The 25,609-nt window shown below is 41.8% G+C and overlaps 1 protein-coding gene across 2 annotated transcripts in view; it reads right to left on the reverse strand.

Annotated features, from left to right (window-relative positions):
- CLUAP1 (clusterin associated protein 1) overlaps positions 1-25,609 on the reverse strand; it is a 74,718-nt gene that overhangs the window by 33,832 nt on the left and 15,277 nt on the right. For both annotated transcript variants that reach the window (XM_035549101.2, XM_035549099.2), the window contains exons 6-8: positions 15,998-16,081; positions 13,776-13,909; positions 12,445-12,586 (exon numbers count right to left, since the gene is read on the reverse strand). In XM_035549101.2, the coding sequence (XP_035404994.1) occupies positions 12,445-12,586; positions 13,776-13,909; positions 15,998-16,081 (360 nt within the window). The remainder of the gene's footprint in view (positions 1-12,444; positions 12,587-13,775; positions 13,910-15,997; positions 16,082-25,609) is intronic.

A 25,609-nucleotide genomic window follows, 5' to 3' on the forward strand; every position in this document is an offset into this window, starting at 1 on the left:
TATACGCTTAACTGATACTCAACAGAAATTCACCAACTGTTATCATAACACTGTCCCTACAGCGATGGTGGAAAAGGGGGAGCAGCTCATTTCTCCCAGTGTCATTATTTTAAATAATGAATTTGATTCATTGTCCTTCTTCAGAGAAAATTGTTTACCTTGAAACTATTCTTCTGTCCCAGCTAGCCATTACAAATACCCATCGTTGATATATCTATCTAGAATAATTTTTTTTTTTTTTTGAAAAAACAGCAAAACTTACGCTACTTTACAACATGATTTGATCTTTCCAGTCTGCTCTTTTCCTGTCTTAAATCCTGCTAGCCTTATGTTTTGCTGCTTTTTGTGGTAGAAGTAGTGTTCACAGGGAGTACTGTAATAGACACACTAAAGGTACTTGAATAAATGGGGCAGAAGAGTATTAGTCACTAAAGCTGACAGAATAATACTTATCCAAGTGAAGCACCAACTTTGTACTGAAAGGAGCTCGGCAGAATCACAAAAACGTTCATGTTCACTGCTTCACAGTACATGGAGAACACTGCATCCTCCCCAAGACAAACTCCAGCGACCACATTTAGCAAAATAATTAGATCTGATAGGTCACTACCAAAGCGCACTTCCATCAACCGAAGATGCAAAAAGACTTGAAATTTTCTTGAACCGTTTATCTTTACAAGGAAACACATGACAATTAACCAAATGCCATTCATGCTATCATAAAAGGGAGAAAAAGACTAAAATGTTTTCTAATGTAATTAAATTTATCATAAAGGAAAGATAGCATAGTATTAAAATATCAGCATGAGCTCTCATGATGACCGTTTTGGAGAATGTCTTTAGGAAGGCAACCTGCTGTCAAGGATCTGTGGGGAAGTGAAGCCAGTACCAAGCTGCCTGGCTGTGCCTTTGCAGGATGTCACCTGAACAGCAGAAGGCAGAGAGAGAGAAAGCTGTGATTTACAGCCTAAACTACCTACACTAATGCTATTCCACCACAGCAGCTCTTAATGCTACCAAGCTCAGGCCACAACCTGTAAAGTACATTCAAAAAACCCACTAAACATAACAGGATGAAACATAATCCATAGGAAGCATTTTGAAATTATATTGTTTTAATGTTTCTCACATACTTCTTCCTAAAACTCCCATAATTACTGAGCAGTTTTGACTTCAGTACTTCCAACTCACAAGCACTGCAATAACCACTTTTCGCGGAACAGATAAATTGGAATTGAAACTGAACAGCACACTTCATAAAGTGAAGTTGAGAGGTGGTGTCCTGAGACTTTCGGCGGATCAGTTACTCACCCTCTTGAATAAGCAAACTGTGCATGAAGGTCTCACCTTGAAATTAATGCTTTCCCCTCAGGAACTCAAAAGGATGGGACTAAATAGAAAGAGCAAATTAGCTCAGGGTGACAAATTCCACCTTGGTAAGCGTTTGCTCTTGCACTACTGGTTGGGTTTCACGATTTGCCCTATAGACTGGAGGGCCACGTTTAAGCTTCATGTAAACCTCTGCTTCCCCCTACAGCTCTCCCCTCTTGTCCTTATGAAGTAAATTGGTTATTCTCCTAGTGGCAGGTTTCTTGACGCACTGTGCATCAAGATAAAATCTTTCTGCACAGCTTACTCCACCGTCTCTGCCACATACACATTACGTTTTTCATCCAAATGGTCAAACAGTGAACAGCTTGCCCAGGGAGGCCGTGCAGTCTTTGTCCTTGGAGGCTTTCAAGACCCGTATGGATAGAGTCTTGAGCAGCGCGGTCCGATGCCATAGCTGACCTTTCTTTGAGCAGTAGGTTTGGCTGGAGACCTCACAAAGTCCTCTCCAACCAGAATTAATCTGTGAATCAGTGATCAGTGTGAAGCAGGCTTAAACGTTATTTACCTCTTTTGACTATTTTTCTATTAAAAACAAACAAAAAAAAACACAACAAACTACCCCAGATAGTCATCCCCACTGCTGTACTGTACTTGTTTTGTGCTATATATTATGATTGATGGCAATTCAAAGAATTTGACATAAGCTACCTGAAGGCTCCTGAGAAGGATGGCAGTTGAGCTCTCTATAATTTTATCTCCTTCATTACGAGCTCTGCCACTTCTGAAGTCAATGCTGGCTCCTATGAACTTGACGCTTCAAATCTTCCTTTATTTCATGACCTTCCCTCCCCTCTTTTTGAGGCTTCATTGATCAGGATCTCTTCTTATATGCACACATGCACCCTATTTTCATTACTTCTTGGGGCAGCCAGTTTCCCCCTACATCTACGCGTGCATTTTATACAGCATGGGTCACTTTGCAGATTGATGTAAATTTTCCCTTGACTACCTCCATTCGTTCAATAATAAAGGGAAAGAGGCATCATAAATGTGGAGAAGCCTTCATAAAACACACACATGACATTTATGCCAAATGTTTCTGCTGAACTGCTTTTCCAACACTACTCCCAGAGCACACTTTGTTGTGCCACCAGCCAGAGCCATCTCATTATTCACATAAATTGGGCCATATGGAAACAAGGAATGGTGCAATGTCATGATTCACCAGGGTAAGTACAAGCTTGAACGCCTTTTTTCAAGTTGGTTAAAGAAGCACAGGGATGCTGCCTACAGGTAAGTCTAGCATGCTTATACTAGGCTTAGTTTCCTCTTCCACATAAAGATCCAGGTTCAATAAAGCTGACTAAAGGCCTGAAGTTAAAGGCCCCAAGAGGATACAAGAAATACTCCTGAACCATCCAAGAACCACAGATCAGAGTTGAGGGAGCAGAACGTTACAGGTAATACAGCACTGGGTCGCTGAAGATTTCTGTGACCACCTACGACAGGGCATAGCTCAAGAGGATCAGGAAGAGACAGAAGAGAAAAGGGTTGGAAGGGAAGCAGCCAGAATGCATCATGAGACTGGGTGAGATCACAGGCCTCTAAATCATCCTCTAGTGCTGAGTGATAGAATCCAAACAGAACTGAGGAAAAAAAAAAGGGGGGGGGGGGGGGGGGGGGTGGAAATCCCAGACTAACATTTTCTGCCCAGAATTTTCCAGTTAAAACGCTTTCATACAAGCTTCAAATCAGCACTAACACTCAGGAATTCACTACTACCTGAAATTGTGTCACAGAGGATGGACTTTATCCTGCGACTCAAATGTAGTCATCATCAGATTTAGTGCAAGTTTACCATCACGACGGCTCCTCTCTATTTTTCCAATTCGCTTTTGTGGAAGACGTGAATTATAATGACTCAATAACAGCTCATTGAGCATTCCCTCCATGTATTACATTTTTATTGTACTAGCTTACAAGCTATATTGGTTAGATGTATGATTTATTTGAATTAATGTACAATTCCGCAATGTAAACCTGAGGTCAGTTTGCACTGTGTGAAGAAATCATCATCCAAATTAGTATTGATTGGAAGTTAGTAGTCACAGCTGTATCTTGTTTACCACCATCAAGCAGTCACTGTCCCATCACCACTAAAATCTAACAGCAGAATTATCCTCTCCCTGTGTCAAAGGTAGCACAAACCTTTAAGCATTCCAAGGGGAGCCAGGATCATTTGCTCTTTTCAAGGATAGCATTTATTATATTACAGGGTAATAATTCTTGTTGAACTCAATGGTTCCAGGAATTGACAACAGAATCTGCTTTCATCTTGAGGTCAATTAGTTCCAGTACAGCCCATGTTTCTTACAGCAAAGAATCTCTTCTACAGGTGGCTGACACACACTTCAGTTTATTTTTTCATTCCCACCAGTCAAGCCTCAAATTAAGAGGCAGCACCAGCAAGCCTCTGTCTTAACAGCACTGTTGTTAGAACCCTAGCACAGGACTTAGAGACCTAGGTTTTACAACTTCTCCTGCCTGACAATATTTGAGCTCCTAGTTCCTGCTCACTAAGACAGTGCTCTAGCTACAAAGTTAGAAGACAGAGATAAGGTCTTTTTTTTTTTTTTTTTTTTTTTTTTTTAAATTTCTCATTGTGATGAGCTAGAGAAGAATAAAGTAGACAAGACTTAGGGCGCAGACAAATCTCTGTTGAAAGGAATAGCAAACACTATTTCTAGGACTGTTCACATACATCAGGCTATTATTCTTTAACACAAAATAAGTAATAATTTCTGGGCAACCACTGATCTACAAAAACATCAGGTTTCACCTTACGCATTCTTCTCTACTTTTCAGTAATTCTGTGTTCTTCACCACATAAGCTCTTACCTCATTTCAGGGTAGCTTCATTCCAGCCTAGTGTGCAGATTAAGAAACAGGCACTGTTGATTTAAATCTCCTTGTGCTGAGAAGAAATTGAGATGTAGGATGTGCTATATGATACTCTTGTTTCTTGTTAAAAGATGGCCACCACCAAGTATTTCAAGCGAATGAAAACTGCCAAAGGGATTTAGACCCTGCTTAACAGGCTGACCTCTCAAAGATGCAACAGAGCTTGAGCAAGAGAAAGGCACACAGCTCCACAGCTCGACAGATTTAAAAGAGAAGGCCCTCGGAGAATCTAGTGGCCTTAAAATGGAGGTTCCCGTTGATTTCAGGACTATATTGTGCTCGAAACAAGGCCAAGTGAGAATGAATATGGAATCCTGGCAATACAAATATGACCCATACTCCCTGGGCAGAAAGATGCCCTAGCATTTCTTACCTTTCCTTAATCCCAATGCTTGATCCTCTTGGAATGCTTCTGAACTGGTACAGCTCCCAATTTAGAGTGCTGGTATCCATCTCAACACCAGAACCAACTTCTGTGAACCCCAACAGCATTCTGGAGCATTCAGAGGAGGAAGGGAAGGACTCTGGGAGGTGCCGTATCTCCTACCACCAGCCCGTGTGCTAGGTGGGTGTCTGACACAAGGCTTCTTGTTCTGTTCATACTTGCACAGTCTTTCATTTTCATATATTTCACATAACTAGAAATTGTTTCTACACAGCTGGAAATCTGAGAATTATTCTACTGTTTAACATTATATAAAAAACAACCTGTTTTTCACATTGAGATTATGCATGTTTGTGTGAATCAAAATGCCAGTGTTTCATAGCTACCTGCCTCTGCTGCTCACATCATTTTAACATTACCTACTTATGTCAGTCCCCAAATAACTGTTATTTGGGCTTTTTCTTTCAACCAATTCCTGGGCTTGTAACCACTTATTAAAAGGTTTCTTGTAATGATTATTTTTGTATTTGTGTTGATCTTGGCGGGGGGGGGGGGGAAAGGCTGGAACAAAAAGAAACTTGATCCACTTGATCAGTGTTGCTTCAAGTGATCTATGATTGTTTTCTGCTTTGTCTCTTACTTAGCTAGATTTCCGTTATATAAGTCACTCATTTAAAATACTTGTGAATATTCAAAAGCATAACTCAGGCATACAGGGAAGGCAGAAAGACCGCCACGTGAACAATCCTCTTATCCTATTTTCTTGCCAAATAAGATCAGATAAGAGAACACTTAAAAACTAAAAGGCAGTGCATTCTGAACACACAAAAGACACCATTATCCTCTAATGTTTCTTCAGGAACGGGGTCACTGCAGAAGAAATTCAGCAAGACAACCTAAGAACTTAAGAGGCTGCACAGTCTCTGATCTCTAGCAGCATTCATGGATTTCCAAGCTAAGCTATCACTGCAAGCTGTTACATCTCGTGCTTTATGGAAACAATTGCTGGCACGACAGAGAAGTTACCTGCGAATTACTACGGTGCAGTACTTAGTGGACACTGTCCCCATCTTCCTTCCCCAGCTGCAGAGCATTTTTATATCTAACAGGATGACAGCGGGTTTGCAGCAGCAGCAAAGAACTAGCCTGGAGCAGCCTATGCAGGGGGTTCGTATCCAGCACAGCACCAAGCCCAGATGCACAAGGATCCTCTCCACCTCCTACTGCTGAGGAGTTCGTGGGCTGCTGAGGGCAGAATATGAACATTGCTGTTGTTCAGAAAAAAACCTCTAAATGATGAACCTGTACTGAGTAGCTCCTTCCAAAAAACTGACAGCAGTAACAGGCGCAAGACAATTTAGCAGCCACTCTGGGAAGTCATCTTCAGTCCTGCCACCCCCTCAATTATTTTAATGAATCCCACTTCAGGTTGTGTCAGAATTTGATGTGAGAGCAGAGATGACCTGCATTCCTGCATCATTCTCCTCTTACCAAACCCCAGCAGTCTTGGCTTTTTTCTCTATTGCAAGATGCGTATTGGCCTATTCAAAAACCTCCCTGCTTTCCCACATATCCCTAGCTCACTGAAATATTTTAAATCTCATCTTGGCTCCCTTTTTAATTTAGCGAGTGTAGTGAAAATGTTCTCAATACAGAGTTGCAGTTCTGTACTTGTACCTCCTGAGCCACCAGAAAACAGTTAGGGCTTCTCATATATCACAGTTTTATTCTCCCAAAGCCAAACTACGGGTTATCGTGCACTAGATACAGTGAGTTTTAAGTGGTATTGTTAGGGTTTTAATCAACTGTTGTTTGATCTCTGAGTCTGCAAAAAGTTCTAGAGTCTGTTGAATAAAAGGAACACAAAGCCTTGAGTCAAATGACCCCAAATCCAGGAGACAAATGCAAGCTTGTTTGCCCATATGGCACATCATATGTCCAGAGAATCGTAACAAATACGTGGACCTTTGAGCACTGGGAAACATACATCTCAATTGTTTTCATTTCCCAAAAAGTTTATGCTAAGGTTTTTAAGGTGAGACAGTGTCAATAAAGCACCAGGAGCACACAACCACTTCAGGGCAGTTCGAGGTACCTCTGAGACTCCAGCTCCAGTTGCCATGGTATTGGTAGGGGATTGCAGATTTTTGCTTCAGTGGAAAGAACGTGTGCAGCAAAAGCTCCCTGTAACCTCCATCTTTTCTAGCTTGCTCTTCACATGCCCTCCCACCTTTTCTTTGTCTCCACCATCTTCTCCTACTGTGTGACCGTAATTTCTCAGGCCAGCAGTTTCCTATGTCTTTTCCTCCAATGCTCCATTGCCCTCATTCTCTGCCTATGCGATCCCTTCCTCCTGTTCTGTTTTTTTTCCACATTTCTCCATTATGGGATTTCTGTGTCTCAGCCCACCATCGCTGTCGTACTTGTAGACTGGACTAAATGCCAGAACAGAAGCAATCAACAATTAAGATGCCTGTGCTTACTTTTACATCTAATATTCAATATAATTTAGCTATGCTGGACCAGGAGTGCTCTCCTGATACCTATAAAAATGTTACCAAACAGCCATAATTCAAGTGCACATTAGCTAGAAGATTAAAGTCTGTAACCAAACGCTCTTCATATTAACCTTCTGTCTGGCTATTTCAGTAAGCAGACACTGCAATGGGAATGTCTAGATTTAATATTTCAAAGGGATAGTGCAAGGCAAAAGACAAAAAGCAAAGCAGCAGAACCAAAGATTATCTTGGAGAGCATCAGAACTCAGATATCCCTGATACGTACATGTTCAGAATAAAGCACCTGCTTCAGGTATGGAGCTCTGATAGGAAAGCGTCAGGTAAATGAAGACAGGATTTTATCTGGGTAGGGTGGGTTACGAAGAGAAAGTCACGATGCAGTTTGTTTTTTTCCCTTGCTTAACCTTTCATCATAATGGACTGCTTATTGAAAGTAATATCAGAACGGTGAAAAGAAAAATGGTTTAAGCAATCCCAAACCAAAGATAATGACAGAGTAGCTTAGAACATCTTTTTCCATGTCCACCACTCCATGGCATTTATTAGTTGAGATTTCACAGTACCATCATAAAAGCAGTCTTAAAACACGTCAGTAGGAAGTAGCTGAAGAAAACACTCCAAGCATGCCCTCTGCAAAGCACAAAAGAAACATAAGTATATTCTGTCTAAAAAAAAGGCCAGCAAATGCTAAAGGATATTGCCACGTTATTCTGGCATTACACAAACTAGTTTCAAAAATGCCTTTCTAACTGTGTTAGCCTGGGCTGTCCTTTAAAGGACAGGCATCTATTACAGTCCAAAAATTCAGTCCCCAATCTGAAAACCCCTGAAACTTTGAATTTTACAGCAGCCAAAGTTCTAATAACTTTAATGGCTAAACATCAGAACCAATTTTGTCTTAAAAATAGGATAAAAATTAATGAAGAGCATCGACTCTTTTTACATAGTAGAAAAATAAGAACAAATCTTTCAGAAGACACGGCACATAAATCCCCGCTTCTGTGCAGACATGCGAGAAGATGGATTAGTGCCACGAGCAGCACAAGAGAACGGAAACAGAATAAAAGAGGTGACTGAAAATGAAAAAATGGCTAAGGAAACCACAAAGACAAAATACCCTTATTTAAATTCCTTGGATCCAATAATAAATAGTGCATGACAGTTTGTCAATAAATGTGAGAAACTCACTCAAAAGAGGAGTCATGTAAGGACTTCTGACATTTCCACAAACGAGAGTTGATAACAGACAAATAATTTCGTATTTTTCATACATTTCAAAGGGTTTCCACATCAAACAGGCAGGCACTCTGCAGGTGGTAATTTCATCATCAATTAACTGTTCAGTTCTGCCAATTCTTTAAGTTGAGACTCAATAGCAAGCCTTCAAGTTCCTTTTAACACCGAGGGATATTTCTCAGTCCGGTGCTTGGCAGGAGACTACCGCCAATTGTCCTCCAAACGCTGCTCCCTGTTATCACAGACACCGGGTGGCAAAAAAAAAAAGGAACGGGAAGCTCGAGGCCGCAGCGGTGTGAGCTCCGGAGCACAGCTCTCCGAGCAGCCGCACACTTCCCGCTTGAAAGAACAAACCAAAAAATCCACACAAACAACCAGCACCGCGGTTTGGAAAGGCTGGAGTGCTTCCACTGCTCAATGTCACTTAATTAAATCTGTGTGCTTGGGTACAATCTTTAAATCACTTTTCTAATTAGGAAATGCACTCTGGCCTATGTCATTAGCCATGCTACGTCAGCAGGCTACCAAAACGGCTTTGAGTCTAAGCACGCTAGAGATTAGTCTCGTTATTCAGCAACAGTCTCTCAATCAGAACAAAAATTCCTCTTTAAGACATGCAACCAGTCAAGGAAAGTGATCCAGGAAACAGCCCTCAGTACTGAACAGCACACAGAGTGCTGGATTAATCTAATTACGTTGCTGTTGCTTTTCCTAGCAAGCTATTTAACAAAATACACAGCAATGATAAAAGAGTTGACTCTCACTTCTACCACACAAGATAATTAAGATTTGTTTGGTGGAACAAAAGACAAATCACAGTTAAAATCAACACAGTTTTCAGTATTTTTGACAGTTCAAGAGACTGCATATTAAAATGGATTAAATGCAATTATCCCAGTTATTTTTCCTCTGTTGATTCTAAAAGTGATACAGAGATGATAAACTCTAAGACAGCATTCAGCATCAGTTTGGAGCAAATTCCTTTTTTCAAGCATGTAAGAAAACCACCCACTGTTTTGCTTCACCAACACATACCAAAGGTGAAGAAACACTACCTGAAAAGCACACAAGAAGTCAGAAAAATGCCCTGGTGTTCCAGCTTGGTGAGAGACTAACCTGAAATGGATTAAACACCGCACTTTTAAAAATAAAAATACCCTCCCACCAGTTTGGAGCTAGGAGTGTGCCAGCAAGTCTCTTGGCCTAGTCAGGACCCAGATCCTTCATTCTCTTTCAGTTACCAAGTCCTGGAGCCTGATTTCAAGCACTGACATCTCATGACTTCATATACTAGCTTGAACTCCAGCACTCCTGAGAATCTGGCTGTAAAAGATGCACAACCTCTTCTTTTACCAAAGCAACAGCTTCTGCAACAAAGCAGTCATCGCTACTTGAGTCGCTGGATTGCTGCCCACAAAGGGATGTTTAGGGCCTCACTCTTTAAACATTCTAAGTATTTTAGATACTCTAGTTTTCTATTCTTGATCCCCATGCTGTTTTCCTCAGTCTGAAGAAAAACTGTCAAAGGTACCTTTTTTTCTCCCTTGTTGTTTGTCTTTTTTGTTTTGTGGTTTGTTTTTTTTTGTTTGGTTGGTGTTTTTTTTGGGGGGGGGGGGAGGAATGGGACAGTATTCTCAAACATTGCCTCGGGAAAAGATTTAACAGACATTAACCTATGGGAAGTGAAATGAAATGGTCTCAGGGTCTTTTCAGGGTTTAGCTCAAGCTATGGAACTAGACAGGTAAACTGCTGGTTTAAGCTAACACAATGCATTTTACAGATGGTTTAAGCAAGGTAACTTGATCGCTTGAGATCATTGTTAGGAACACTCAACCATGGCAAGAGCACATTCCAAATGCAGAAGACTTGATGTTATTTTAATGTTAACATAAAACACACGTTTAAGAAGTTTCCAGTTCTGATGTTTGCTAATGTGTACCACGTATAACAAGTAACAGAAGTATGCAGAGAAAGACACATCTTTTTTTCACAGCCTTTAATACTCTTTAATTCTGCACAATGTTGAAATATCACTATCTGCTTAGCCTACTAAATTAAAAGCCAAAGAATCTATATGGATTCTCCAGGCACCTCACAGAAAGAAGAAGGAAAATAAAAAGTGCTCTCCATATTCTAAGCACAGGAACATTCCTGAATGGCAAAGGCTTTTCCTTCATCTTATTATCTTTTAACAAAAATCCTCTCAAGAGCTGTAAGCCAACTCATTACTAACTTCTGTTCATGAATTTATAAACAGTTCCAGGTAGTCAAATTCAAATCATTTCTACCTCTGGTATTAAGTCTCAATGACATTTGAACAGAAGGGAAAAGAATAAATCAGATTTTAGGCTTCATTTCAAGAGTATGATTTAATTGAGGAGGGTTTTTTTCTTCCAAAGAGATGGGGAAGAACTAGAGTATTATTAAACAAGACACATGAAAATATGAAGCTCGCTACTGGTTAGAAATACGTGACAGTTTCTACAGAGATAGATAGCTTATAAAAAGGGAGATTAATAGGAAGTTGGTTCACAACAATTAACAAGTTGTCAAATGCCCATGTTATCTTTTAAAATACAGACTGACTTTCTCCTCAGGCAAATAATGCAGTAAAATATTTGAGCCTTCTGAACAAAATAGAGCATCCTTTTCCTGTGTCCCAGAGGTGATGGGCATTACTGTATTTTCTCTAGACAGCAAAAAGAACTGAGAGCCTGGTTATGAAGCCCTCTGTACATCATGTTGTACAGCTCAGATGCACAGAAAGAGTGCAGACAATACTCAAAGGGGAGGTTTCTTGACACAATCAGTTCTACAGAATTGCAAAGCTTTCTAGAAAGATACAATCTCACCAGCTCAAGAGAGACATCATGGAAAAAGAGGGACAATAACGTTACCTTATCTTATTTCTAGCCTAAGCACAGGTCACAAAATTTTACTCTAACTAAACTTGGGGGTAAATGACTTAACTGTTGTTTTTTTTTTTCTTCCCCAAATCAGTAGGCTCATACGGATATGACAAAAGCAAAATGTGCAGTTGTAGACCAGACACAAGGAACGTTACTTGCAGCTCTCCCATACTTCTGCCAAGAACAAGAGTGAGTTGTGTTGACAAAATAAAACACTATCTGCATATGAAAGGTAGGAGACCAGAAAGTGGAAGCACTGTTTCACTGAAACAAGGTATAGCACACCCACCAAGATTAAGGCCCAAGGGGAGATCATTCACTGAAACATCTCTTTTCAACGCAGACAGAAAATGTACTGGGTAAAGATTGCAAGAAGGATGAAAAGCCAATAATATCAGTAAACCATGAAGCTACAGGAAGCTGAATAAAAGGCTGGCTGAAAGTGCTGCAGTCCAGTAAACACCCAAAGGAAAGGAAAGGATGAAGTAAGATGAGATAGAGATGCATATTTTCTATCCTGTTGGATAATCAAGAATCACCCTGAACTGATACAATTCAGTAAGTCAACAGAAAATAGAATTTCTGCCAAAATAAAGTGAAGTCTTTGTGAGAGAGGATTCCAGCATATCTGATTTTTTCACTGCTACTTTTTGCTATGTTTTCATTGAAGAGAACAACTATGAGGAAATTGAAGAGCCTTGTGCTAAGAAGCCCTTATAAATCAGTTGTTGGCAGACAACAAAAATAACTGTCTAAAACTCTTAGTACATACACTGTATGTAGCAAGTGGAAGATTAGAAATACTGAAAATATTCCACACAATAAAAGGCATCAATTGAGAAAGAATGAATCAAGAAAAGTTAGTCTGGAAAGGGGTATCACTACATTGGTTTAAGTTCACTAACTGAAAATAGAAAGCTCTATTATCACGTTTGTCCAACACCAATCATACTTTACAGCACATCAGTAAACTGCCAGTCATTTGGAGCTGGTACTACGAGCAACAGGCTGCTCTGGCAAAGGGGTATTATGACATTTTCTGTTATAAGGCCAAGGACTACAGTACAGAGAGTCTTGATGAGCATTTCCAAACTGTTTTACCTCAAACATCTCTTGCTCTGTCCGACGATGATCATCCAGGAGCTGCTCCAAGTAGGTTAGATTACGGAATTTTTCTAGGTAACTACTGTATTGTTTCTGCAGTTGCTCCTCTATCTTCTCATACTCATCCATAAAAGCAGGACTGCAGACAACAAGAACAAACTACTCAGAGAAACATAGACCTGTACATGCAGAAATGTGATGCAGCATTCTTGTTTTTGCAGCTGCTTTTCCATGTCTACTGTACTACTCTATAAGGACCTTCTCTTCCAAGGTTCCACGCTACTTCAGAGACTAAAAGCACGAGGCAAAGAAATACTACGCTATCCTATGAAAATTACACATAGCAAAGGAAACATTACTGCACATCCACTACCATTCCTTTCCAAACAAACAGAAGGCAGCGTTTTGGCCTCTTTAGCAGACAAATCTAAATTAATCAGCTTGCTGTTCCTTAACTCCAAAAAAAAAAATTAAAAAAAAATCAGCTTGTTGCATGGATGGTAAGCCACCTACTTTACTGGAGGCTTATCTGCAACAAAACTGTACTGTGTTGTTAGAAGCATAACTAGTCCCGATACAAGTAAGTGATGAGGCCTTTTACTACAGTGCCTACTGCTGTGCCCCACAGAATGCTACTGCTGTTCAGTGCTTCACATCTACCAACTGAAGTGTTCTGGATCACAACGTGTATATGAATCCAATGTTATTCTTCCCACCATTCATTCTTCTCGTATTTATATTCTTTTTTCTTCATACAAGGTTCAAAAATAGAGAATGATCTTATAGATTGCATAAATCTGCAATTTAGCCAAGGGGGCATGGTTAATTTAACCAAGCTAAACCATGGACCTGAACATTTTGATTTTATGGCAAGCTGTGTCACTACCCAGAGGAACCTATCCCAACAAGGGATGCCTAATTACTTTGGTGGCTGGGAATGCTGGAAGCCTCTGGAACAAAGGGAATGCTTGCACCACATGTCATTTTCAGTGGAAGTACATGTCTCCATTTATGTTTAATGATAAAGGAAAAAAGACATACTACCTGACCATTTTGTACAGCTCAAGCAGCAACTAGGCAGCCCACCAAATAATGTTCTGGGGGCTTTTAACAGCCCTGATAATCTGATTTCAAATACAAAATAACCAAAAAAACAACTACAATCCAGATTGGGCATCTCTAGAGATGAAAATCCTTCTCCCACAGGCCATCATCTCAGTCTCATTAACAGACTTCACTCCTCGCTGCTCTAAGCATTAAGAACACACAATACCATCATTTACGCTAGCACTCATTTATGCAGTAGGTAATCGGTTCATAATCTTTACCGAACACTCTGTAGGGTCTGTAGCCTCTTCTGGCTTCTTTCCAGCTCCAATTTTCTTTTTTCAATCTTGGCTTCCAAATTGGCTTCATCCAAAGCCACATTATTCAACATGTCTTTAGTCTTTTGGACTTGTTCCTAAAGGAGAAGGATGATAAACCATAGCATGCGCTGGAATAATTAGAATTGTCTTTCAGATGCTAAACATACTTCTGTATTATCTCATATAACGTTTTCATAGAACTTTATAACAGTGAGCTAGAACAAGCCAGGCAATGAGAATAATTTTTTTTTTGTGTGTGACCATGACCAGGATAATGAACTAGCTATACATTTAGAAATTTAAAATACCTATTTTTTCCCCATGCATTCTTAAAGAAAAGAAAAAGTTGTCCTGAGCTTTAACTTTCTTACTTTCTTTTTCATCAAAATGGTACTAAAAGATGGGAAGGAAAGAAGCCCCCTCCAAAAATCTGAAAGGATATAGAAAGTCATCTTTCAACAGGTAGGCATCTGAACAAACACAGATGAGAAATGTATTAATTTCTTGGCGCTATTTTAGGGAATATCTAGGCTTTTATCAACATTCTTTTTCTTCCTGATAAATGTTACTTTTGAAAAGAAGTTAATCTATCCCAATACTTTCATACTCTTCTGAGTCTTGCTGCATCCATCTTTTCAAAATCTGGGAAGCATCCCAAAATTTGTAACGCATTACAGGAATAAGGAGGGGAAAGCTTTTTAGAACAACTGAGTGCATTCAGGGTGCTCATGCTCTAGAAACTCTGAATCTCGCTTGAGTGAAAGGGAAGAAGGACTCCACAGTTGCTCAAATTCTAGCAGTAATTGTTACATGCTGTACAGCTATAATAGGTCGTTTCATTAACTGGCCCAGAACTAAACCAGATGAGGTATGTGTTATTGGTATTCCTCAACTGCTCTAATATTTTCCTGTTAGTTTATTAGCACTACTGCCTGGAATATCAATGCACATTAACAACATTTAGAGTTGATATGGACTGCAAGTAGGAGCAGAAACAAAGAAAGATCGTCAGGAGTATCTATTGATTATGTGCTGGCTGTTTAAAACCTGGAACTCCACTCCTTGTAATTATACAATTGGACTGGATACAGTTTGCAGTTAAATAACTTACAGTATTCACTAGGATTTAATTAACCACCATACTTGCCTCTCAGGGCAGCTAATGATTCAGAGATACAGGAACCCAAGCACTGGAGCAAGGACAATGTTCCCGAGACCAGGACAAGGGACTTCTGAAACTAGAACCGTAACGATGCACTGGCATGCCACTAATAAGCACAGTGCAAGTTCTTCTCACCCCTTTCTCAGTTCAGCTATCCTTTTTCCAGAGCCTACCTTCACGACCCCAGACGTAGCAACACATTTTGAGTTACCAAGTATGCCCCTTGCAGCCCAGACTGTAAAATTGACACAGCTTAAACAATGGAGGTGGCATGCAGATTTCTGTGCTGATGCAGTCAATCATTCCTGTAGAGATTCTGGGACTACTGCTGAGCCCCTACCAGAAGCAGGGATTACGACTAAACCATGGAGGGGTTTTCTGTTGTTTTCTCCCAAGATAGAGGCCAAGGGAAGCTGTTCTTTGACACAGCTGTATTGACAGCAACACCATAGGTTTGTTACCAAAGTCAGTTCAGCTGGGAGAATATTTCTGCACATTAAACCAACACAGCCATACAGCACAACAGTCTGGCAGCAGAGTTGTTCTTAACATGTTCTCCAAGGTGCTGCTGCTAACATAGTTTATCCGTTCTGCTGCAGGCTGTGATTTCTGACTGCCAGCTCATAATCATCACTGTGCAGACACCTCTTCTACTCTGCCAAGAAAAGCTACCAGTTACAGTTAACAAGGCTGTTCACTTTGAACACAACAGATTTTCCACAGAAATCATAAAGATCATCACTATATTCATTGCCACGATGCAAGGAGTCATCACAGACTGCTCTCTCCCTTGATGAACATAGGTAACATTAAACGTGTGAACACAAAGACCAAAACCTGCATTAGCCATTAGTTGAAGTTTCACATTACCTGTTAACTAACCAGGCAGAGCATTACTTGGCCCAGTCAGTTGAAGGTGATGTGTGTGTTACAGCTTAACCCTAGGCTGTTGATAAGAACAACTACATTCTTCTTGCAGGAGAGGAATGATGATTTTGCAATTAAATATCAATTTGCTTACCAGAACACAGTCAATGGCAATTTTCATCATCTTCTCAGCCTCATTTATCTCCAAAGGTCTGGCAATAGATTCTGTTCTTGCTTCCTATGAAACAAAAGTACATAAATAAATTTAAACAGTACACTAAGAAATTAGTATTTGCAGAACAGAGGACGGTCAAGCAACAACAACATAATCATCTGCATAACAAATGGCATAGGATTTAGTATTTATGCACCAGGGCTCAAACAATTAAAAGAATGGGAGGTTATGAAAATGTCAGTTAAGTGAGGCTGGGATCAACATGGAGCAATTAAGGTAACTTTTCAAAACAAGGTAAGTGTTATCATTTGAACTGCAACTATTCTTGAATGCAGATTTTCTGGAAACTGCACAGGTTATTACACATTAAGCAAAGTGTGCAACATTACACAGAAGATTTCATCATTACAATGCAGCTCACATAAACTGCAGTACAGGCAGATGAGCCCAGTGTCAAAAACTCCCAGAGACACAAGCAGCGTGAACCCACCTAACTAAACCAGGCAGTTGGGACAGTCCGTAAGTGCCTCCCATGTGGGTGCAGACCCATATGAAATGAGCTGATGCAGATGTATGGGCTTCTCTGATTCAGGTAACCAAGTGATTCAGACTCCTCATCAAAACTGCATTCCTTGTTTATATCCCCCCAAAAACCTCTTCTGCATACAGCAGTTTTGGGGACAGATGGGCTTAGGAGTATTCAGCATGCCCTCGTCTGTATGATGTCTTACAAAACTGACCAGGTCATTACACAAAAACACTGGATTGGTTGCTTGATTGGGAGAAGAGGGAGATTTTTCCAGCCAAAAGTCCTTAAAATCATCTTATGTCGGCAAACCATTTGGAAGCAGGTGGATAAAGACAGAAATAGCATCTCTCTAGAGAACATCTGACTAAGAACCTGAAAACACGTTATACGCATCACAACAGGCTGCACCCAGCCTACTACAGGACAGATGCTGGAAGCAGATACAATTACTCCGTTACGTTACCAGGCCAGATACTCCAGCTTGCGTAAGCACGTACTGGCGGAGGCAGCCCAACTCCATCCTGCTGCCTCACCAACTCAAACTCAGAGAGTTGCACAGTGAATCCAATCAGGGAGCTCACCCAGACAAAAAAAGCTGCTTTTCGTGCAGAGCTTATTCCTCTGCTGGATCAGCTCCCTGAATCAGCCTGCCACATGCTGTGTGGAGGGTTTTTGTTATTTTTGGGGGGGCACAAGAGAAGTAGGGGAAATATCCTGTTGGGGAATGACAAGAGCTACATCTGTTAGTGGCAGTGACAGCTTACGCTGCCTAAGGTGCTTATGAACATTCCCCTGCCCACACAGAAATACAAGCGCCAAGCAGCAGAAAGTCAGTCTGGTTGAATATAAGATGCGAAGAGTCTGCACAGTACATATTCCTGAATAACTCCACAGGTAGACGCTTTTGGAGGAAGGCCGGATAGGAATAACGTAGCTCAGTAGCTATTATGAGACCATTCTGCATCCACAAGCTCAACAAAATGCCTGTTCATTTGTGAAGACTCCGCCTGAGCCAAGATGCACAGAAGCTGAAAAGGAAGCCAGATCAGCTGCTGGAAAAACTGCCCTGCCAAGTGCACTCAGCTCTCCTGATGGCAACAGTGAGATCTCTGCTACAAAGCGACTGTATTTCCAACAAAATAGTTTATCACTCAGCAGGAGGAAGGAAATGATTTTCCTTTCCATTTTCAAACGAGATAAAAGAAACAGCAAGGACCTTAGGTTTTAATTACACCCAACTCCCTTACCAATTTCCTTTTAGTAGCCTGGTGAAGCACCCACAGATAACGCACAAGTCACTCTGACCTTTGTCAGATCAGGGTAACTGATGGGTTTCAGATATACCTTTGAGGAGCCACCATTTCAAGTTGGAATCATCTCTACAAGTTTGATGTCTCTCCTTCTACCTTCCCTCTACCACCCGTGGAAGTTTTACATACAGTCTTCATGGAGAAATCCGCATCAATGTCCAGAACGAGGTTCAGTCCTGAAGTCATGCCCGCTTGGAAAAATTCGTCAGGCCAATGAAGAGCAGAGTTAAGGCAGCAATTTGTATTTTCAGACTTGATTACTGAACCACAGCTTAACCGAAACGAAGGCAGTCAGTGTCATGAACGTCCTCCTTGCGCTCCAGCAGACTGAGAGGTGAACCCAGGTGCACCATTGCAGCTTCCATGGGCACACAGCTCCTCCCTAAGGGTCTACGTTTGCATTCCCATTTTTCACTTCATTGCTACAAACAGTGCCATTAACCTGTGGCACTTCAGAGCAGTAAATATAAGTGGGCACTAAATCATAACAGAAAAATAAATACACTTTGAGAAAATGAAAATGGTCAATGAATTTGTTAATGGATGTTTGTAAAGGCTCCCATGGATATCTGTCAGCGGGACATTTCCTGTCACCCCATGAAAACTCTTGAAGAAAAAGCTTTTACTTTCAGTACCTCTTTTGAGGAAGGACCCTGCAACTGGCCATAAAAAGAAGACAGCTCACATTAATGTGCATGAAGAAAAATAAAACACCCCACAAAGACTATGGAGATGTTATGAAAAGTATTTAAAATACCAGAGTTGACTAATTTAAACATTATTAAGCCATTAGCAAATGAAAGAAAATGAATTTAAGTTCACACGACCACTTTGACAATCTCTGACTCTCCACACGAGCAAATAAACCATGTTTTCCTGCCAGCCCAACTTGTCATCAATAGCATTTCTTACCCGGTGTAAAATACGCAGTAAGATGACAACGGAGATTTTTAAAACCTGACTTGGCACAAAAGCTGCCTGTTTGTGCTTAAATCTGTGGCTACAAACAGGCTGTACACCTGAAGGCAAACCAATATTCTGAATTTGCCCAAATACCAGGTATTACATTGCTACTGGCTGTACTCACAATTCCACGTGCTCAAAAAAGGTGTGCAAATGAAACCAAGCTGCAAAATGTGTCTTTCTTCATTTTCTTTTGAAGTAATGTACTCTTTGCAACTAGGTGTACTAATCAGAATGCACATTATAATACACAAGAGGCTTCCTTTAAATTAACCATTAAAAACAGAGTTCTCAGGAGAGGTGGAAAATATAGAAAAAATTATCAAGGCAAGAGGAGGGAAGAAGCTGAACAATTTAGGACTATGCCTAGTAATTACAACTTAAGAAGACAAACACATACAAAAACAGAGAGGTATTCATGAACAAGCTGATTGTTTACCACTTACCAGTGCTTCCTGTTCAAAGTGTTCAAAGAGCTCCCTGGCTATACTTTTACATGATAAATACTAATTAAAAATCAGGGAAGCCAAGCGTAAAATCATTTTTGATGAACTAAAGCTGACAATTATTAAAGAAAACACACAAAAGTACACAAGAGACACCATTTGCTGGCATTTTTTACCCACTCTGGTTCAACCAGTATTTGGTGCTGCACGGAAAGGCTGAGATGTTAGTTCTGCAAGTTTTGCATCTCACTTTGGACAAAGCCAACTGAATGTACTATCAAATTAGTTGGCTGGTTTAGACTCAAAAATTTTGTTTTCTTTGGAAATGAGAATTTCATTACAAAGTTAGAAGGATCTCTAATCAAAGGCCAGCTGACTGCCCAATCAAGCAGAACAGAGCACAGCCTGACAGAACAATCCCTGCAGGATGCAGAAAGCTAACAGCGAAGCCAGCTCCACCCAAGTTGCACCAGTTTTGGCGTCAAAAGTGAAGATAGATTTCCTTAGAGCAAAACTGTACTGCCGTCGTTTCAGGAAGTACCACTGAGCTTAAAGCCTTCAAAACTCCATCCGTCTAAAGAAATTACTAGTCTCACGTGTGCACCGCTGCTGAGTGACGGTCCCCTGGGTCAAAAACCAGCAAAGGAGAAGGCCACAGCAGATCCTCACAGCAGATGCCTGAGGTTCTGTCGACAGAAACCACACCAGCAGCTGGCCCTCCAGAAGCTGTGACAAGCTGCGGTTCTGGTCATCTACCCCAGCAGCCACCTTTTGGCTCCTATTGGAGATGTCTGCCTAACACAGGACCGCAAACTGTCATTATAGTCACAACACTCAGTTTGGTGTCACAGTACAGCTTCTTTCTGCCAAAGGACAAGGAAGCAACTCGTTCATTGCACCAGGAGTTCTGCAGCACTCATCAAAAAAGCATCCTGTAGGATACAAATACAGGGACAGTAATTTTATCAAACCCTCTTTCAGCCTCACTGCCAAATACTCAGCTAACGTACAAAGGCCGTTTGAAATATAAAATGCAGAAAAGCAGCGCAGGACCTGCCTTTCCTGTCACTGAAGACCTGTTCCACAAAGCTCTACAGACAAACTTCCTGGATGTGGAAAAACATGGATCTCTAAGACCATTAGGGAATACTTATCTTTTATTCAAAGCAAAGTTCCCCTTCAGGTATATACAGGATCTCTGAAATAAATGCTAACATGCAGGGGACTCCAGTGCCCGAACAAAGATGTCACTCATCTTCCAGGTACGCCCTAAGTCCTGTATTATATTTGCCAGCCATTTTCAGATGTCTTGGTCAACTTCAGCCATCCGAAACGGGCTTAGATGGCTAGATTTGGGCACCTGCACTGCAAATTAAAAAGCAAAACAAACAAAAAAAACACAGTATGGCTTTGTCATCTTCCTGAATAAAAAGCAAAATAAAAGCCAGATAAAAGCTCCTGTAAGTTTGGACTTCAGCCCCCTTACACATCAATTATAAGAAATATTCCACACAGTCAACTGAAATTGTCAAGAAAAAAATACAAAACTCTCCCAAAGCACAAGATTCAGTAGCAAACACTACAGAAGGAACTGGTTTGTTGTCAAATGTCATATGGGCTCCACAGAGCAATTACTGGCAGAGGGTCAAGATACAGCTCCCAGCATCTTCTGAAAGTACATGGGATCATGGCCTTAGCAGAAACCAGCAGCAGCACTTCCAAGGTACATTTTAGCTTTCCATTATGCAAGAGGTGTTATAATCTGATTCAGAACCCTTACATGAAGGGCAATGTTGTGAGCCCATTGCGAAATCTAGAAGCACTTACATGGACTCAGCTGCAGCGTGGCTCATTTGGCTTGCATTTCAGACCTAGAGTGGGAAATAGCTGTACAATTTCTCAGCCTTCTACCACAACCTGAAGACCTTCTATTAAAGTCAGCGGACTCTGAGTACAGCGGCAATGCTGGCGCTTGTCTGCACAGGAAGTTCCTGCAAACAGAACTAAGGTGGTGGATTTTGAGTGTACCTGTGCTACTTCGCGTTGTCTTGCCGAGCAAATACGCTGACATGCAAGAGTGATGCCACTGAGCAAGGCAGGCCATTCCCACTGCACTATGCTCCTGTTGATTTGTTTCCCTGGGTGCTGCAGTGACAACAAGGAACACAAAGTCATCCTAAATTCACAGGCTGCCTGGCCACAAAGTAATGTCAGCATGCAGAAAAGGCAAATGCACCTACTATGCACACAACGTGGGGCCAGGAAGTTGCTGCCATTCCTGCAAAAGCCCCCCACCGCTTCCTTTACTAAGAATTTTTCCCTCTAGGAGTTTTATATTTGGTTAAAAATGAAAAGCCACTAATGCAAAAAACAGTCTACAAACATGCCCAGTGCAGAATTTCCAACTAGCTATTGTTTTCCATCATGCTGAATCAAAACCAGCTAAGCTAGCTTCCTGCACGCCTGATATGTGCAATAAATGGATGCACGTATCTTCTGAAGCGCAGTAAGGGGTGCACGACTAGCATACAGGTCACGCATGATAACTGTTGTATATTATAGGTATATACTGATGTGCAGAGGTCTAACGGAGGTTTCTAGATCTTTTCTTTTTTTGTCTTAAGGACCGGACACAAAAGCTTTTCTCCACCACAGTAGACTTTGCACGTAAGATTTTTTGACCACAGATTAAATCTTTGCTCCTCTCTCAGGAGCACATGCGAGTTACCTTCTCACTGCCACTCTCTGCTGCCTTCAGTCTTACTCCAGGAAGCATTACATCCCATACTCACTGCAAACAGGGTTTTTGTAACTACAGCTGTCCATGCAGGTAATAAAACTCTACTTTTGGAGAGTTTACCGTTCAGGAAACTAATTAACATACACCGTGATCACATTTGGCCAAAATGGAATGGATTATTAGGCACAGTTACACATGAACAGGAAGGTACAGGATGGAAATTAAAAATAATCAGGACTAGAATGTGTTTTGAGCAAATTTGCCGACAACACCAAACTTGGAGGAGTTGTAGGCTCTGCTGAGGATGGAAAGGCCTTGCAGAGAGATCTGGACAGACTGGAGAGCTGGGCGATCACCAACCGCATGAAGTTTAACAAGAGCAAGTGCCAGGTCCTGCACCTGGGATGGGGCAACCCTGGCTATACGTACAGACTGGGGGACGAGACACTGGAGAACAGCCCCACAGAGAGGGACCTGGGGGCTGTGGTTGACAGCAAGTTGAATATGAGCCAGCAGTGTGCCCTGGCAGCCAGGAAGGCCAACCGTATCCTGGGGTGCATCAAGCACGGCGTCGCTAGTCGGTCGAGGGAAGTGATCTGCTCTGCTCTGCGCTGGTGCGGCCTCACCTCGAGCACTGTGTGCAGTTCTGGGCACCACAGCACAAAAAGGACGTGAAACTGTTGGAGAGTGTCCAGAGGAGGGCGACGAAGATGGTGAAGGGCCCAGAGGGGAAGACATATGAGGAGCGGCTGAGGTCACTGGGCCTGTTCAGCCTGGAGAAGAGGAGGCTGAGGGGAGACCTCATCGCAGTCTACAACTTCCTCGCGAGGGGGAGCGGAGGGGCAGGCGCCGATCTATTCTCTTTTGTGACCAGGGATAGGACCTGAGGGAATGGTGTTAAGCTGAGGCAGGGGAAGTTTAGGCTGGACATCAGGAAGAGGTTCTTCACCGAGAGGGTGGTCGCACACTGGAACAGGCTCCCCAGTGAAGTAGTCACTGCACCAAGCCTGTCTGAATTTAAGAAGCGTTTGGACTGTGCACTGAGTCACATGGTCTACACTTCTGGGCAGACCTGTGCGGTGCCAGGAGTTGGACTCGATGATCCTTACGGGTCCCTTCCCACTTGGGATATTCTATGATTCTATAATAATCAAGACCTTCTGAAGGAACCTGATACTTCTAACAGCCTACTTTCTTCCCCAGGAGATTAAAGCTCAAGTTAATCGAGACTTTTGCTGCTTCCAGGCTCCCAGGAAGCTGCTGTCTTGTATGCTCACCTCAGCAGTCCACAAAGTAAATCCACAGAGACATCTGCCTACTCAGCAATGCAGAGCCCTCAACCAAAGCTACTGTCTGAAGCCCCAGTAGCTATTGCAATGTTTAAAAAGCATGGCACGAGAAGGGGATCTGAGCTAAAGAACCAGCTGGAAAGCATAATTTTCTGCAGACCAAAAAGAATCAGGCAGTCTGCCTAGCCAGATAAGATGTAATCTGAACATATGCCTTATGACAGAAGAAACCCCTTGCAAACATTAGCATCCAGACTGCTGAACTGTGAGGCAAGAAGGAGGATTGTAAAGCTTTCTGACAGGCACGTAGTTACACTGCTCTCCCCTCCCCACACCCACCTCCAGGTGGTCCGCGGGTCTTCTAGCTCAAGAGCTGTTTCCACTGAATTACCTTCCGCTCACAAACCCCAGCATGTGCTTACTGGTGTCTTCCCGCACCCTTAGAACCCTCACCTTTAATTTAATACGTGACGGGTTTCACGGCACATTGCATTGGTAAAGTTTGGATTAGTCCACAGGGCTGCAGGGTCCTGCTTGGACCGGGGGTCCCGATCCAGGCGGCAGCTTGTGATGTCTCTTCCACAGTCTGGCAAGAAGACAACGAACGTATGTCTGCCAGCACAGCGGAAGCTGTGTTTGTGAGTGGATTTCCTACTACAAACAGATGAAATTGGCCTTGGGCAGCACGGACAGTTGGAAGCATGCTTTTTGTTTTTTAAAGGAAAAAACAGCAGGGTCATCAAAAAGGCAAGGCACCTGGTCAGGCCAGAAGTTACTTCAGTATCTCCTTTTATCCACATCCTTCTGTAACAAATGTTTTTAAAAGTATTTCCTTTCCCTACTCGACAAAAATAAAAGGAAAGCTTCAGGAAGGGTTATGATTTCCTCAGAACGAAAAAGAAACATCAACAAAAAGCGTGTTTTGTTCAGCAGCATCTTTCAGACCTCAAAAACATGCTATGACACCATGCAAAGCTGCAGTAAAAGCAGGAACAGGCACTGGGTATGCAGCAATACCACCCGAGAGACAGTTTAAACTTTTTAACTCGCATCAAGCCCTCGATTCCGCAAACATTGCCACGCAGCTTGGGTTTCCATTCCCAACAAAGCTTAACCAGCAAGAAGTGGAGTGGCTGGTGTGCTCCAGTGACAGAAATACAGGGCGGCTCTTCAGCAGAAACAAAGGCAATTTAAGTCAGCACATTTTCCTCTTATGTCACTAAAATTTTGACATGGCTATACTTTGTCTCTAATGAAGGAAGGTTAGGAATAATGAGCAACTGAAGCCTCACCAGATATTCAGAACACAACGCTTCTGATGTAGCCCAATTATTAAGCGAACCTTCTCGCAGAGTCATGCAGTTTTTGACAAGTGCTGTGACATACAGAAGACGGTTTGGATGTGATTTTCTTCCCAGCTAAGCTAGAATGGCTTTTCAAAACAGTCTAGAACTGAGCTACAAGCACGCAAGTCTTCCAGATGGTTGACAAAATCGTCACTGCACTGAAACAACGGGCCCCAAACTGCAACAGGAAACACGCCCCCTACCAATTTATAGATGATGGTATGTCTCCAAGCCAAATACTAATGCAAAGCTCACTAGAAAATCATTTGTCACGTGAACATATAACCATGCCTATGGTTAAAGCAATCCAAAGTATAGGACAGTATTGATTCAACTTCTCACAATTTCAAGGTTTAATTTTGGCTTCCCACCTTGCAATAATCCCTTTTCTTCAAAACTGGTAAGTTAGGTTTTGGTTTGAAGCAGCACAGCTCAAAGAATTTGAAGCAAACTACGTAATTCTCTGGAGTTCTGGGAACTTCGAATTTCAAGTTCCCACTAGAAATCACTTTTACCCCTGTGATGTGCATGGCAACTTTGTAGCCAAGGCACGGGAAAGAGAGAAATGAGTTTATCAGCCTCCCCTAGGCAATATCTAGCACCCAGAACTAACATTTGGCAGATGGAAAACATTTCCAACATCACAGGTAAAATAATTTCTTGTAGTTACCTTTCAAGAATGCAGCTGTCACTCCAAGCCGACCCACCTCTCCCTCGACGGAAAGGGGCAGGCAGCAAACCGCAACAGAACGAGCAGGGGGAGGCAGGGGAGAGGGAATCTTTAATCAAGAAGCAGGGAATGAAGAGATCCAGTTAAATGTCTTCAGTGGCATCTCTTTATGTTGTAACTAATGCCATTTCAGTTCCGCAGCTGGATCTAAATGCCTTTGGCTCTCCTGAGAGTTTAATTCAAGCATGTCACAAACTGAAGTCAGCAAAGAGATTCTCAATGGCTTCCATCAATTTTG

This window comes from Cygnus atratus, chromosome 15 (genome assembly GCF_013377495.2).
Source record: "Cygnus atratus isolate AKBS03 ecotype Queensland, Australia chromosome 15, CAtr_DNAZoo_HiC_assembly, whole genome shotgun sequence".
In the NCBI taxonomy this organism is placed as follows: Eukaryota; Metazoa; Chordata; class Aves; order Anseriformes; family Anatidae; genus Cygnus; species Cygnus atratus.